The sequence below is a fragment of the Leptonychotes weddellii genome, chromosome 1, assembly GCF_054177405.1.
Source record: "Leptonychotes weddellii isolate Sample4059 chromosome 1, ASM5417740v2, whole genome shotgun sequence".
Lineage (NCBI taxonomy): Eukaryota > Metazoa > Chordata > Mammalia > Carnivora > Phocidae > Leptonychotes > Leptonychotes weddellii.
This window is the reverse complement of record NC_138369.1, coordinates 96019305-96035747: the sequence shown is the minus strand read 5'-3', so window position 1 is coordinate 96035747 and position 16443 is coordinate 96019305. Positions and strand designations below refer to the sequence as shown.

The 16443-nt window shown below is 44.6% G+C and overlaps 1 protein-coding gene and 1 long non-coding RNA gene across 8 annotated transcripts in view; one reads left to right on the top strand and one right to left on the bottom strand.

Annotated features, from left to right (window-relative positions):
- Positions 1 to 16443, bottom strand: part of KCNAB1 (potassium voltage-gated channel subfamily A regulatory beta subunit 1) — a 370920-nt gene that overhangs the window by 72801 nt on the left and 281676 nt on the right. For all 6 annotated transcript variants that reach the window (XM_081828363.1, XM_081828375.1, XM_081828385.1 and 3 more), the window contains 5 exons: positions 13498 to 13535; positions 9037 to 9116; positions 6743 to 6787; positions 2944 to 2988; positions 781 to 824 (listed from right to left, as the gene is read on the bottom strand). In XM_081828363.1, the coding sequence (XP_081684489.1) occupies positions 781 to 824; positions 2944 to 2988; positions 6743 to 6787; positions 9037 to 9116; positions 13498 to 13535 (252 nt within the window). The remainder of the gene's footprint in view (positions 1 to 780; positions 825 to 2943; positions 2989 to 6742; positions 6788 to 9036; positions 9117 to 13497; positions 13536 to 16443) is intronic.
- LOC145723008 (uncharacterized) overlaps positions 1 to 16443 on the top strand; it is a 171643-nt gene that overhangs the window by 53145 nt on the left and 102055 nt on the right. For both annotated transcript variants that reach the window (XR_014147706.1, XR_014147708.1), the window contains 2 exons: positions 5988 to 6130; positions 13803 to 13933. This is a non-coding gene — a long non-coding RNA (uncharacterized LOC145723008). The remainder of the gene's footprint in view (positions 1 to 5987; positions 6131 to 13802; positions 13934 to 16443) is intronic.

The following is a 16443-nucleotide window of genomic DNA, read 5'->3' as shown; positions in this document are numbered from 1 at the left end:
ATGGTAGTCTTAGCATACGTCCACACAAAACTTGTACACAGATATTCATAGCACTATTATTTATAAGTCAAAAAATGAAAACAACCCAAAGGTACATCAACTGATGAATGAATAAACAAGATGTGGTCTATCCACACAATGGAATTTTATTTGGCAGTAAAAAGGAATGATACTGATACATGTTACAACATGAACATTATGCTACGCAAAAAAAGCCAGTCACAAAGTATTACATACTGTACGATCTCATTCATATGAAATATCCAGAGTTGCCCAATTTATAGAGACAAAAGTAGATTAGTGGTTGCTTGGGGCTGTGGAAGAGGGTAGGGAGAAGGTGGGAAGTGACTCCTAGTGGGTACTAGGTTTCTTTCTGGAGTGATGAAAATGTTTTAAAATTGAATTTATGGTGATGATCGTACAACTCTGTTATTATACTCAGAACCAATGAATTGTGTACTTTAAACGGGTAAACTTTTATGGTATGTAAATTATATCTCAATAAAACTTTTTAAAAATGTCTTAGGGAAGTGTTTTATTAATGCTAGTACAGCTGTAAATGAGAAGAGTTTTAAAGAATTTGTCCTTTTTCTTTTGTGTTCCCAATTGTCTTCTCCATATCACCACACTCCTACATTAAAACCCAGAGAGACTGTGGTTGATTGTGATCCTCTTTATAGAGAATTTTCCCCCTCCCAGTGGGTTTTGAACCTATTTGGTTGATACGTTTCTTGAATCAGTAGCCCACAAATGAAGATAAAATGGAAGTGCTGTACCTACCTTCAATAATATGTTTTCTTGACAAACCTCTTTCCGTTTCAGCTCTAACAAGAAAAAGAAGCAAATGACTTTGAGTGGGGGTGTGCTTTTTTTTTTTTAATTGCTGTTTCAAAAGTACAGAGGAATAATCATTCTAGATTGAATTGCTAATTTTATACCCTGTTCTTGGCAAATTCCATGCCACAGGTTGAGGAGAGAAGGCTGGTGAACAACACACCGAGCCCCTTTTCTTTGGAGACCCCAGGTGATTAATTAACCATGATTCTCCTCACACAATATTAATAACAACTCAGCCACACACACCCCGTCCATATATAATGTGACATATGGCTCAACCATCCCACCTTGATTTTAACTAATCCCAGACTGCCCCCCACCCCCAAAAAAGCCTTGACATAAGTTTGTGAGCTGTTGATAACACTCACTTTTTGACAGAGGAAGCAAATTTGGAAGTGCCTTTTGACTTGCAAAAGAAATTTAACAATTACTTTCTGTTAAAATGTGATATAAGTCTTTCTTACATTAGTATCCTAAGAAGACAAACATTTAACTAGGACTTTTGTCTTTCCAAACCATCCTCAAGCACTGGACAGTTAGAAAGAAATATGGTCCTCAAGTTTTGTTTTGTTTTTTTATTATGTTATGTTAATCACCATGCATTACATCATTAGTTTTTGATGTAGTGTTCCATGATTCATTGTTTGCATATAACACCCAGTGCTCCATTCAATACATGCCCTCCTTAATACCCATCACCAGGCTAACCCCTCCCCCACCCCCTCCCCTCTAGAACCCTCAGTTTGTTTCTCAGAGTCCATAGTCTCTCATGGTTCGTCTCCCCCTCCGATTTCTCCCCCTTCATTCTTTCCCTCCTGCTATCTTCTTCTTCTTTTTTTTTTTTTTTAACATATAATGTATTATTTGTTTCAGAGGTACTCAAGCTTTAAAGTCTTCATGAAATGTTTCTTCAACATCACTATCTGTGGCAACCTCTTTTTAAAACATAGTAGTTTACCATTTGCCTTTGGTGATTTTGAATCTTTTATAAAAACATCAGATAATACTGTATGTAGTACTCCGCTACATAATGGTTCTTGAGGATTGTCTTCTTCCCTGTTTATTTCTAAAGTATAGGCAAGGCTTTAAGTACCATCACCAACGCACTGAGCAACAACACCATGAATCAGAGCACAGACAAAGTAAATCTACATTTCTCACAAGCACCATGTTGCTTGATTTTTATATAGGCGATAGTAGGAATAAAAATCTGAATTCCATCTTTCTGTCTTCATAGTCATCATAAACAGGCTCAAAAATAGGAATAAAATATGAGTGTGTATGTGTGGGGGCTATTTGTATACATATACATTTTGATTTGAAGACTCCTAAGGAACTGTCCTCTGTCTCCAATTTTGTTTTTAACTGTTCCCTCTCAATTATAGGGAGGTAAATAAGGTTTTGTTTTTGTTTTTGTTAAGATTCCATGGAAATATTTGTGATTTCCATGAAAAGGTGTGTGGAATAGCTAGCCAGACTTCTAAGTTCTGCTGAATCATGTAAGTACCAGTTCAAACACCAGTAGGCTTATCAGAGGCCAATTCATCCTGTGAAGTTTTGTTTGCATCCCACAACAGACAGAGGACTTCTCTTTCATTTGCCTGCCCGTGAGTGATATGGTAGCTTCCTGTTATTCTCCAAAAGGTGGTCCTTTTGATCAACATTTTCAACGCCTTCTGCAGAAATGATCAGAGACTCACACATGGGGCCAGACAAGATATTTTTATCTTTGCATTCCATGGAAGTCTCTGAGTTTTGGCAGATTCGAATAGCTTTTCTTCTGTGATGCTATGTGCTTGTTTTCTTTTCCTAAAATTTGAACTCTATTTTGGAAATGGTTCTAAGCATGAGGCTGGTATTTGAAAATCTCCATGAATTACTTACTAACAAGTGACCACATGCTTTACACTACATTTCTTTGGGGCATCTTGCTAAAATTGAATCCTAGGCTAATTGCTATTTCCTTCAAGGCAGAAAAAAATAATCTTTTTCCCCAAATCAATTAATTTTAGTACATTAGATGTAAAATGGTTGCCCAAAAGGATAAAAGTATGAAGTACTAGTTGTTTCCTGTCAAGTAGGGAAAAGAAAAGGTATTTAACTTACTTTCCACCCCAGTAGAGTTTGGTTGTTATGACCAAGCTGGACCTCCTGTATGTTAGACAAACAGAGAGAAATATTAAATAAATTGTTGGTTTTTGTAGTCATATTATTATAGCACCAGAAAGAATTTATTGTACCTCCCATTAAAAAAAAAGAACTGGTAAAGAGATAAATTTGTTAATTCATGTCACTGAAATATTGGGACAAAGGGAAGCTGGTGAGTGGGGACGTGAAGTCAGATCCTAGATAAAGAGGTTGAAGGGGATTGACCTTTACCTGGAGGGTCAGGTGGAGGAGGCTGTGGCAGTGAGCAGCTGATGGGGGTTGGCAAAGAGCATGAGCAGTAGGCACGGAGGGGCAGGAATGGTAAGCGAGAGGGTAAGTGAGTGGATTTAAAGGATGAACTGCTTTAGTAGCACTCACTACGCTTATTTAGCATCTGCCATAACGTTGATTGAGTGTGAGCTGTCCTGGGGCTCAGTTCACCCTCTGCCAAGGACCACGGGCCCTAGCGGCTCTGAGTTATTATGCCTTCCAGCAGGCAGTAACTGACTGCATGGAGATATGAATGATAGAGTAGTCAATCAATAGGAATACATTTTCTTTGAGTGTTTTATTAAATGGAAACATTATTTTAGGAAAACAGTCTTAAAATTTGTAACTCAAGGTTTTAACCACTTTACTCCTAAGAGAATAAAAGGTGGAAATCTTGTCAGCAAACTTACTGCCTTCTCCAAACCACACCCAAGGGCAGGAAATGGCAATGGTATCACCATGATGGTGGAATAGGAAACGCGTCTTGAGAATTACGGTCACATAATTTACAATCAGGAGGCAGATCTCAGTATAATTTAGTTTCTCCAGGTACATAATTCAATTGAACTGGCCTAGGGGGAAAAAAATCATCTGAGATTCAAAGGTTAAGACCAAACTTTGGGAGTATTTGAAATAAGACATTTATAATTCCATCAGCTGTAGAGCCGATGCCTTGGGGCCCGAGATATAAGAGCCTCACAAGATTAATGATAACCAAATGAGGAATAAGGGTGACAATTCTGACAGCCTAGCTGCAACAAGAAAAATCTGTAGAAAAGGCCAGCAACCCCATCCCACTGAAGTTAATTCCCTGAACAGTGATTGGAATCACTGTAATGGAAGCCCTACAGATATGTGCATCTGGAGATTACACACTGCGGAAGGGCTGATGCACTTTCCAGGTTAATCCATCAACCTCACGATACCCAGTGTAACAGCAATCTGCCACAGGGGAGCCAGGTCTCCTCGAGTAAACCTTTTCACAGCTTCAACCAGACGCCAGATAGAATATCATAAAAAATGAATGCAGTCCTCTCGATTATTCAGAGCGGCTGGGCCCACCAGAGCTGCACATCCTCTCCAAATACTATCATAGACTTTTTTTTTTTTCTCCCCAAAGTCAGGCTTTCCGGAAAATGTCTGAGCTCCGTCGGTGTGCACACTAACATGTATGTTCAAAGGGCAAGAGTAGCCAGCAACCTGGCCAATTACCACTGACCGTCGTGGAGGCATCTCCAGCAACTCTTCCGATTGGCTGGAGACTGATAATATGAGCATTCTACACTGATAGAGCACAGCTTTCAAAATACTTTTGCACACCTCATCTCCCTTTATCAGCACGACACTTCATGAACAGTTAGGCCGTCCATTTTACAGATGGGGAAATGGAGACTCAGACAAGTGAAGTAACCTGCCCTGGAAAGCACAGCAGGCAAGGGGTCGTGCTGGGACTAGAAGCTAAATATGCTAGTTGAAATTTCTTGTAGAGACTCTGTGCTATGGTCTATCTTTTCATCAGTCTTGTAGGGGCAGCCATGTACTGATATCAATATTCCGGAGCATGGTGACAGCTTGGGTTTTTATCTGCAAGATGGAAAGCCAGTTTGTAGAAGACGCATGTTAATCTGGTTTCTTGTAGGTGTGTAACAGGCTCTGCAAACCATGGAGAGTGATGGTTAGAGGTTGTCTGGGTGCTAAGGGGAAAGAGCACTGATGGTGCTCCCCTCCTTCCTCAGGTGTCCTCTGTCAGCCCGCACCTTGTTGAGCAGTCCACAGGGCTGTGAGTGGGCTCATCTCCAGGGGCTCTGTTATGGGCTCAACTATGTCCCCTAAAAAGACATGGTCAAGTCCTAACCCCCGGTACCTCAGAATGGGAGCTTATTTGGAAATGGGGACATTACACATGTAATTAATTAAATTAAGATGAGGTCATACTAGAGTAGGGTGAGTCCTTAATCCAATATGACCAGTGTCCTTTTTTATTTTTCCAAAGATTTTATTTATTTATTTGACAGAGAGAGAGAGCACAAGTAGGCAGAGTGGCAGGCAGAGGGAGAGGGAGAAGCAGGCTCTCTGCTGAGCAGGGAGCTGGACGTGGGGCTCAATCCCAGGACCCCAGGATCATGACGTGAGCCGAAGGCAGCCGCTTAACCGACTGAGCCACACAGGCGCCCCTGACCAGTGTCTTTGAAGAAGACACATAGACACACACGAGGGGAGAAGGTCATCTGATGGCAGAGGCAAAGGCTGAGTGCAGCCCTGGCTGAGGAATGCCCAAGATTGCCAGCAAAAGCCAAAACCTAGGAAGAGGCAAGGAAGGATTCTACTCAGTTTCAGAAAGAGCACGGCTTGGCCCAAACCTTGATTTTGTACTTCTGGCCTCCAGAACTGTGAGAGAATAACTTCTATTGTCTGAAGCCACGTAGTTTGCAGCACTTGATTCCAGGAGCCCTAAGGAGTGGTGCAGTCCCTATTTGGGCGGTGATGGATGGTTCTGAGTGGGAACAGAACTCCCGCAAGGTGGAGGACTGGGCAGGGATGTGAATATTTTTCCATATTTAAGGTTGAATATAGTTTTCTCTGAATAACCTTATAATCCCTGGAGTAGGGGAGGAGGAGCAGGGAGAAGGAGAAAGTGGGTCACCAAACTTTATTTGTTCATCTCTCCATAAATTTCTAAAAAGTTTCCATTTCCACTAAAACTACAGAGCTCTTGTTTATCTGGCCAACAGCCGATCTTCTACCAGAGCAGAAGAGGATCCCAAACTTGTCCTGTGGTCTTGGCCTGATTCTCTACTCATGCTGGGGAAGGAGGGGCTGTCGTGGTTGACATGCTCAGTGAAGTGGAGGGGGATTGCCTCCCCACCCCCCACAGGTGAGGCATTCCTCTTTACCACTGGTGTTGGCTACAGCCCGCGATGGAATGGGATGTGACCCCCTCAAGGACAGCAGATGAAGCACTTCCTGAATGCCCAGATTAATAGGGCTCCCTGCACACGGTAGAGGTGCTGGCTAACTGCGTTCAGATAAGAGAACTTGGGGGCATTGATCACAAGGACCTTTTTCTTCCTCATTTCTTTGCATCCAAAGTTGTCAGTAAAATGAACAGTGAACATAAATACGTGTTTATAGATATTCAGCTTCCTATCAGCTGCCTTCCTTTGCCAAATTACCACAAATGGCAGTGAGGAACCATGAAAATGCCACTTTCTTTTATGCATGACTATCTCATGACCATCCCCTCCTTCTCTGCTAAACCCCGTGGTAATTCATTGCGATCAATGACTCATCAATACTTTTTGAAGCACAAGTAATGAACTTGTTGGTATTTGTTTTCAAACCACTATAAATCATCTCTTTACCAAGAATTGACTTCTTTTTTGAGAGCCTTTTGTTCAGATGTCATGCAATTTTATTTTCCCTTCTCTGGTACAAAATAATAATAGTCTTTTTAAAGGCAAGTACATGATTCTCGTGAATGCATTACCTCCAGCCTTTCTTCTTGATGATGCTCCCCAGAATCACTTCAGCCCTGGAAAGGAAACAGAAAATGGCTTAGGATACAGTGTCCCAGAAACGCAAGAGTCAATCCAAAACCACGAGAGCCATTCCTTGTTTGAACTCTCAGTGCCTACATGTCCCGAAAATAGAAGCCGCTCTTGGCTAGTAGCACAGTTTCCGCTGTTTCTGCTTGTGCCTGCAGAATCCGGCTCCTGGAGCATTCCAGAAGCACCTGCCAAATCCTGACACGCTGGCAGGAGACCACCTATGGTCCTGATATTAAGAAACAACAGAGTCATTTGGCAGTTTGATGTTTTTGAGCCACTCATCCCATATATAAATATCCTACTTGGCAGAATCCAATGGGAGTCAAGGTTTCCCTCCTAGTTACCATGGTCTTTGATTGTGACTAGGGAGGACAATGTGCACTTGCACTGTTTAGACAGAACATACTGACTCCCAGGTGATCTTGCAGGATGAAAAAAACACAAAAAAACAAACCAGGTGGGGGTTTAGCCATCCCAAAGGCTAGGGCTGCAGATGCAGTGGCCCACATCAAGGTCCTGAGTCCTAGGGACAAGTGTTGCCATAGCAGCAAGCTGCAAGGAGATGTAGAGAAGTGTTCTTCCTGCCCCTAAGGGTGGGTGGTGGAGAGGTATACGGAAGACATTCTCCACTGTCTTCTCCCCTCCACCTACCTGAGCTGGGACCCAAGGTAAGGAGACTAAAACTTTCTTGTAGGTCCCTCCCAGGCCGACTGATGCTGTGAGAAGCCACTGGGCTCTCAGAGGCTTTCTGAGTGGGGACATCAGTGGAATTAGCACTTTGTGCATTAGAGTCTTATGGATGCAGAATGGTCACTGACCATTGTCTGTCTTGGCTGAAAGTTCTCTCTTTGTTGGAGTGTCCAGCCTGGCAAGAAACCATGCTGCAGGGCAGCTACGGAGCATGCCCCAGACTGACCCTCAGGGGATGTCACCCCAGCCTCCCCTGCCCGGCCCCCTCTGGCTCTGAGGTCGCCTTCTGCAACCTTGTGTTTCATGGCAGGAACCTAGCTCAGGTGCACGCTGACAGTCAGTAAGTAGCCAGGACTGACTATCCTTCACAGTAGGAATACAGACCACCTGAGCAGGATGCAACAGGAGAAGAGAACCGAGAAAGGCTGGGATGTGGGAAGGAGCGAGGCCTTATCAATTTTATTTCCTCTCCTTGGACTCAACAGAAAACATCAGACACATGGGCTCTGAACCTCCCCGCTGGTCCTTAAACATAGCCGTGCCCTTGAGAAGGAGGAGACCCATGTGAGGAAAATGCACTGAGACCAGGCCACCACAAACTGGAGTTTGACTGTGATTCTCACCCGGGAGGGGGCGGTGAGGAGTTAGGTCTGCAGGTGATTAGGCGCCACAGTCCTGTTAGAAAATTGCATTGCTGCTCAAGCACCTGCCAGCTACTTAGTTTCTTTCTGTTCTGGGGGCTCCGTCAGTCTGTCCGTGTGGACAGCAGGTGGCCAAGGTGCTCTGGTTTTGTTCCACAATGTGCGTGTTGTGCTGGCGCATGGGAGGCATGGACCTTGAGGCATCCCCAAGGGCACGTTCCCCACACGGTCTGACCAAGCCGTGAGTCCTGTCTCAGAGCCCCACACCCGCTCTGGGGTCCATGAGAAGGTTGGAGCTGGTGTGACTTCTCTAGAAAAGCAGCAAGGCCCTCCTACAGTCCTCTCTGTCCTCTGCCCTCCTATAAAACAGATTACATTTCTTGGCATTTCTGAGGACCCCTCTTTTAATCTCTGTTCTCCTTGTCATGCTAGATGGAAGGATGGGCCTGCCAATGGGAAAAGCAGTCCCTGGTCCCTGCAGTTTCCCTCGGGGGAGTAAGGAACTATGAGATGTGGTTATGAAAGAACAGGGCGAGCTTTGGAACCACCACGCTGGAATCTGCTCATTTACTTCCTCACTCATGTAGTCAACTAACACTTCTTGATCTCCCCTGCCACCACTCTGGTCCCAGCTACCTGGGCCCCTCAGGTAGCCTGTGGCGATGTTTTCAGTCCATTCCTCATACGGGGACCAGGGGCAGGAAGGTTTGGGTGGGCAGAGGGGGCCAGAGGCGGGCAATAAATACCCCCAACTCTGGGGATGGGGATAGAGAAAGGGCGAAAAGCAGTGCCACCAGAGTGTGTGGGAAGGGCAGACCCTTCTCACCAGCATGTCAGCAATGGTCCGGGCACTCTTGGTACCACAAATGCCACTTGAGGGACACAGACGGGCACTGACTTACTTTCCAGCAGCATAGACTTCGGCAGTATCAAAGAGATTCACTCCACTTTCGTAGGCAATTGTCATCAGCCGTTCAGCAACCTGCAAGAGGATGTGGAAGTCACTCAGAAAAGCCAAATGGTTTCCGAACCCAGGAAGCAAGTTTGTGATCCTCCGCTGGTCTTTAGTCTTTAAGAACACTGAAATCTCACTATAACCACTCCTTGTTTTTATCAGTTGTATTACAGAATGAAAAAAAAGAAGATTCAACCAGCATATATAGGGGAAAAGTATCACCGGGCCCTAAGGGATTTCCTTCAGCGCTGGGACAAGTCAGCCCTTAGGAGTATGGTGAGGGAGGTGGATCGATTTGTGTTTCTCACTCTGCTTGGAAGATCTGGTTTGACGACATTCTCTGCAGCATCATAATCTCTCTGACAAAGAGGGTCAGTTGTACCACTGGTGACTCCATTTCCCTTCTTCTCCTTTCTCCAAGCCAATAGGTTTTGGCAGCTGGGTGACTCCTGACCTAAAAGCCTGTGCCTTTTTTCCTCGAGGCTCAGTGGACTGTGCTGATGAACCAGAGGTTAGACAGAGCCCTGACTGCTGTCAATCTCATACCACCCGTAGCTCAGCAAAACCCCAGCCACTGTCACAGGGCCACCAGCCAGCAGAGAGGAGGGACGGAGCTTGTGCGCTGGCTCACGGGGATCCCGCTCCCCACCGGTCAGCCTGCAAATACATCCCCCCTGCTCCGTGCCCCTTCCTTTGTGCTGCCGGACCTGAGGGGCAAGTGTGCAGGACTACCAAGAGTACCAGCGTCTCTAGAAACAACAGCTTGAGGGAGCACTTTAGAGGGACAGTGATAAACAACAGGGGAGAGGACATTTTTTCATTTTGCTGATAGATTTACTGGTCAACTGAAAAATAACACACCTCACAAATAATTAAAATGGATTTTTCCATTACGCCTTTGATTGTGGGCTGAGGTTGCTTCATCAGCATTTCCAAGATAAACTCTTTCCCTGTTGTTTTTAAAATCGGCATATCAAGAAAATTATTAGGCTAACAAAAGGGCGTCCAGGCCAATCCTTTAGAATAATAGCAGTAAAAATGCGATTACTGCTTTTAATTTGCGACCATTATGACATTTATCCTAAGTAGAAATTAAAAGTTAAGACAAGTATAGTTTTTCCCATCACGACTGCCCTATGTTTAAGAAATTACTGTGCTCGCACCGTATATTTTCCTTGTGTTATGTCACATCACATACTAGTGGATCCTTATTGGGAAATGTGCATAATATTATCTAGAGAGAAATTTTAAGATAAGATGGAGAATCCTGGATGGAGAGTTGGACTACGTGATCGCTGAAATGTTCCCCAACCATAAAATTTAAACACCCGAATGTGGAATAGTGAAGTCGCTGACCTAAGACGACTGTTTTCTGGCCTTGAGTGTACTGCTCACTGGATAAATGAACTTGGGGAGGTCATCTGACCTCTCAGCATTTTTGCTTTTTCATCTGCAAACTGAGGATGATTCCATTCAGGTCCCCCAGGTAGACAGACAGGCTTCCGTGGAAGTGGACCGCCGCCCCCCCCCCCCCAACTCCAAACGCCAGCCTGGCAGGTGGAAAAGTAAGTGGTTTGGGGAAGGTCATGTGACACCTTTGGGCCAATGAGATGCAAGGACAGATTCGCAGAGGCCTCTGGGAACATCTTTCCTTGTTCTTCTTACAAAATTTCTAGAAGCAACACCCTTTCCCTGGAACTGCTGTTCTGAGCAAGGCTTAGAATTCCTGCAGCTAGCCTGCTGTCTGAGGATGAGGTCGCTGTACAAAGGAACACGGGGCCACGGGCATCCCTGGGAAACGGAGTGAGGCCACTGATGGGAGTCCACCCTGAAGCCTGCTCCACGTCTACACTTCTAGTTGGAAAATCTAGTTGGAAAGTCAAGGTAACTTTTCCTGTACTGATCAAGCCAGTGTGACTTGAGTTTATTGTTAGGTGCAATTCAAGGAACCCTAGCTACCTTACAGGTAAGAAAATGTAGATAAAACTCTGAAAAGTAAGTGCTAGAAGACAGTGATACATATATACTTATTGTAGTTAAAAATATTATTCACACGAGTAACATCTGTCTTGGCTCTATGATGAAGCCAAAACATGTGGGCGGCACCTCACGGAGTTATCTACTGGGGTATTTGGGTCCTTCTGCTGTTACCCCTGTCAAGTGGCTGTTTGGTATATGGTCGGAGTCTCCCAGGAATGGGGACATCACCACCTCCCGAGGCAGCACTGCTGGTTGTGCCACTCAGCACGTCGCAGGTGTGGTCATCCTGGGATTCAGTTTGTACCTGCTTTGTGCTGAGCTCGTCCAAAGCAGAGGGAAGGCAGAGAAAAACTGGGAAGGTGAATTTGTTGCTACTGGCCCGCATTTTTCCCTCATGGAAATGGTTGAGCTCAGGCGATTCAGCTGCTGGGGGGACCGTGGTCTCCCTGTGGCTTCCTTGCCTCCTCCTTGCTGCCATTCTCTCCGCAGGGACCGGGGGGAAAGTCAACAGTAGCTGTTTGTCTGGTCTGCATCTGAGGTGAGAGCCTCTGCAGCCATTCACGACAGCTTTATTGTGCAGTTTTTAGACTCGTGCTTTTGAAATGATGTATTTCAGAGGCCAGCCTTGCACACTCTGACCTGGGCAAGCTGGGCTCGTTGCAGCAGAGAGCAGATACTGTAAAGAGGAGAGCAAACATGAAAGGGGAGATGGTGCCCTTAACAGCTGGCCCTTCTGCTCCTAAAGCGAAGGTGTATTCGTCTTACCGTAACAGGCAGTAGAAGGTTATGCATTTGCTAGATACAGTAGATTATTAATTCTAGATCTCCCTCCCGGTCACCTGCTTTGTGTCTGACTTAAGTTTGTGGCCATGGTTTTGATATTTGTAGATTCGCCTCTGTGCCTCCTCCACACACCCTACCTGATACTCATCAGAGGGCCCTGTAATGAACCCTGTGAAGACCCCCCAGATCCTCCTTCAGAACTGTAGGACCTAGTCCCCTAGTTGCCGGGAAATTGCACTTGGCTAAAGACAGTTGCCTCGCCCAAGGTGAGACCCACCCTCCCAGGGCAGCCTCTCTCCAATGACTGGTCATACAAAGGATATAAATACTCAGTCCTTTTGCCCCAATCTTGGACAACTCTGCAGGGCCATCTCAGCTTTGGAGCTCCCCGTGGGGTCAGCCGTGGTCATTGTTGAGACTGCACCATGGCCCGATTTTCTAATAACTGTTCTGCACGCTAATCTCCAGCACAGTCTACTTTCCAAGGAATCCCCCACGTGACAAACTCTCTGGTGACCTATGCCCAATACCAGGAACAGGCATTCAGATAGATGAGAGTGTGCGGATAAGACTCCTATCCCCAGGATCAATTAAATAACACTGGTGACCTTGGGAGCGGTGGAAAAGACCATCTATTCCCCCGAGCTTCCCCTTAGGAATGATAGTAAGGACTACCTTTATGAAGGGCTTGTCCTGGGCCAGGCATGGGGCTGAGCACTTCATAGGATCATCTCATTAATCTTAATCGTGATCTTGCTGAGTAGGGGCTATCACCTGCATTTTGCTGATGTGGCAACTGTTAGTAAATGTTAGTAAATCTAGTGGCAGAGTGGGCTGGATCCCACTGAGTGTATCCACTCAGACATACTATCCAGACTCCTCAATGGTGTTGCAGGTAAGCAAAAAGAGATTGGAGGGACTTGAGGACTTTGTCCTTGGGGGGTTATTGATGCTCAATGCCTGCATGACTCACTTATGCCATGAAGATATTCCTTAAAGGCAATGATAAGAATATCACTTTGGTAAGCACTGTTTTGAATGAATAAACAAAGATTTAGAGGAATTTTACAGTAAATAAATTATTATAGCTGCCATTATTGGGTGTCTGCTACCTACCAGTGAAAGGGTTGCATAAACATCTCACACGTTAAACATGGTTAACCCTTTCAACAGACCTCCAAGGTAAACTTTATCACCCCATTTCACATCAGAAGAACTGAGGCTCTGAAAGATTGGATCAACTTGCCCAAACCGAGGTGACCAGCTGGGACTGAGAATCCCATGCTAGAAATGAAAAGTCCCTGGAAACTAGGACCAGTTGGTCACTCTAGGTGGAGCCAACACACACACACACACATCCCAGCAATGAAATCTTTCCATAAAGCAACTAAATATTAATGCCAAGTTGGTTTTTCTCTAACAATTGCACCCGCACAAATAATAGATTGACAACCTCATGGGCTATTAGTAGTCAAAATGTGAAAAATACAGGAAACAGAATAAAACTGAAAATAATCTTTGATTCAATCTTAACCATTTTCCATGATTTATCCTTATAAAATTCCAGGACCCCCAAGAAGACTACTCCCACTGCTCAGCTTTACATTTTCTTTGATCACCAAAATGGAAGCCAAGAGTGACTTACCTCATCTGAAATCTGACCTCCGAATGTCACCCATGTTCCTAGAAAAGAATAAATATTTGCACATTATTCACAATTATTTTTCTAATATTATGGATAATGAAACACGTTTTCTTACAACAGGGCTCCCTCACTAGGTTGTTCACAAAGGTGTCCAGATAAGGGGCACATGGAGTGTCTGGATGACGTCCAGCCTTCCTCCCCTCCTCAGTAAATACTCCACAGCGGTCTGCATCCCTCCTCACTCAAAGGGCTCATATATGCTAATGGCAGCCCTGTCCTACAAAATGCTTTTTCTTCTGATGTAGGACCATGAATGATCATGTGCAAGAGTGCATTCTCCCAAGCCCATTGTGGCTACACATGCATTTTGGTGAAGCCACTAGTTTTGAAGGTACAAGAGAAAAGGTACATGAAGCCGCCATTTCTGAACATGAAGGTAAGACCCTGTGTTGTGGTTTTTACCTCCAATAAGGTACTCTGCTTTGTATTCCCTGTGACCTTTCAAAAGGAAGCCTCTCAGGTGTCCTTCCAGCCCCCACTTTCAAGCCCCAGGAGGTGACACTTAGGCACCTCCTCTGTTACAACCTGCTACTCCGGAATGGAAATTTCCATTGGTTTAGAGATGGAGGCAAGAGCTGGAGTGAGGGTTGGGAAGGCAGGGGGAGAGACGCGCAACCAGCAGCCAAAGATTTGCATTTGTAAAGCAAGAGGGAAGCAGACACTGGCTCTTGCCTGGCCAGTCTATAGTCACTGCAATCATTCATTGCCTCCTTGATCCCTTTTTGTTTGTTTGTTTTTATCCGAATGACATGCCTGGCAATGGCACTGCACCCAGGTGCTAGGGACAGTGACCTAGTCCCTCCCTCCCAGGGGCTCACAGTTTACAATACTACAAAGCCAGACTGAGGCAAACACAAAGCAGTAAGGGAGGGAGAGCTCTACCTAGGCTGGAGGGAGGCGGCCCTCCCGAAAGACTTCTTGGAAGAGGTGACACTTTGGTTGCATTGCAAAGGAGGTAACCTAATGATGAAGGAAGGGACAGGCATTCCAGGTACAGATAGGAGCCCGGACGAGGTAAGAGGGTGGCAGACATCAGTGGGTGCTGACAAGCTGTGGTGGGCCACGGAGAAGAGTGAGGAGATGTGTTGCAGAAAGGCGGGGAGGGGGCGGGGAGGGGGTGCAGGAAAGAGAGCCAGGATGCAATCCATGCTTGTGGCGCATACAAAGAAATGTGTTTGGAGTTGTAGGTTTTGCGTTTCATAACAGTCATAGTTAGCATTTATGGAACACCTCACAAATGCTGATAGTATGCTGAGAAACGTGTATACTTTTATCTCTAATCATCTTAGCAAACTTACAAGCCAACTGTATTATCCCTCCTTCCAGATGAGGAATCTAATGTCAACCAACCTAATAAGTGAAATACCCAGGATTCCCCAAACAGGCCCGGCTTCAAGAAGGATATCCTTTTCACTGCATCTCACTGCCTCGTTAGAATATTTCCAAATTAGTTATGGCATTTGGATTCCATAATCCCTAGAAACAGGCTGATATAATTGTGCCTTTTCTCTTCTTAGTTTTTCAGGGACTATAACAAAATAGGATACAAATTATTTTACTGTTCCACTCGACATCCCCGGGAGTTACAGATGGGCAGCCCATACTTGCAGACTTGTGTCACCTGGCTAGAACAATGCTGACCCTCTTGGTATTTTAATAAATTTTGAATAAGTTACCATTATTTAAATAATGAGGAAATTTTTCTTTAAAATGTCTGATTTCCAGCTTCTCTTAGCAAGAGAAGGCTGGTGTCCCCCACAAGGTAGACATGCCTTGAATCAGAGGGGCAGTGCCCTCTGGGTAAGGGTTATGCCCTCCCTAGTTAGCGAAAGCCTGCGCATGTTCCTTTGGATTCAACACTGGAATCAAATAGCAGTTGTTAGTTACCGCTGTTTTTATTATTGTAAAGTTAAGAAAAAGGTGAACTTGTGCATCTCCTAAAAAAGAGAAATGAGTATCAAAAAAAAAAAAAAAAGAGAGAGAGAGAGAAATAGGGCACTTTTGAGGGGTTTGGGGGGTTGGGTGGGAATACTGTCCAAACAAAGAATGTGTGCACAGAAAAATGACAACTTAAGGCACCATAAAAAACCAGCCAGGACTGGTGTACAGAAAAGATGGGCATTGAAAAACTTAATGGACTGAAAAAATGGTAGTGTTTGTTTTTGAATGAGAATAAAATAAGCGATCTCCTGTGAAATGTAGTTCTCTATTAAAAAAAAAAAATTGCCTGGGCATCAAAACCTTTTTACAGACAATGCTTTTTATAAGAGTTTCTTTTGAATGCAGCAGAAATTATGTGTCCAGAGCATAAACAAGCATTTGCAGACGTTAGGGTAACCAGAAACATTGTAGCTCAGCATGTTAAAAGTACGGTTGAGAACTTTCAGGATAAGTTATTGGTGGCACTTTCTCTTGCAGCAAATGAGAACATGGACGTAAATCATAGCAGACCATTAGCTATATTTATTTGTGATGTGGAGAGAATTTTGGAGGGGTCAAAGAACTTTTAGACAAGGAGTCCCTGAAAGGCAAAACATCAGGAAAATGGCTTACTTTGTGATGAGAAAGTTCTCAGACCATTGGATGGAGAATGCACTGTTCCAAATTGTAAGGGCTACTACAGGTTGGCTCTCACAGAGGGTAGGGTTGATGTTGGATTTGTCAAGCAACAGATCTGGAGTGGCATTACTTTGTAGGGGCACTATGCCTAAGTCCATTAATTTCATCACTCATTAGGAATCGCTTTGGGCTAAAAAGCTGAAATGGGACAAGTAATTAGTACCACGAATTAGCTATTCTTCCGTATCTTGGAGCAAAATCAGGTCAGTGTTTGGTTGATAAATTTCCTGGCTTACTTGTGCTGTGATACTGAAGAGATTTCTTTTA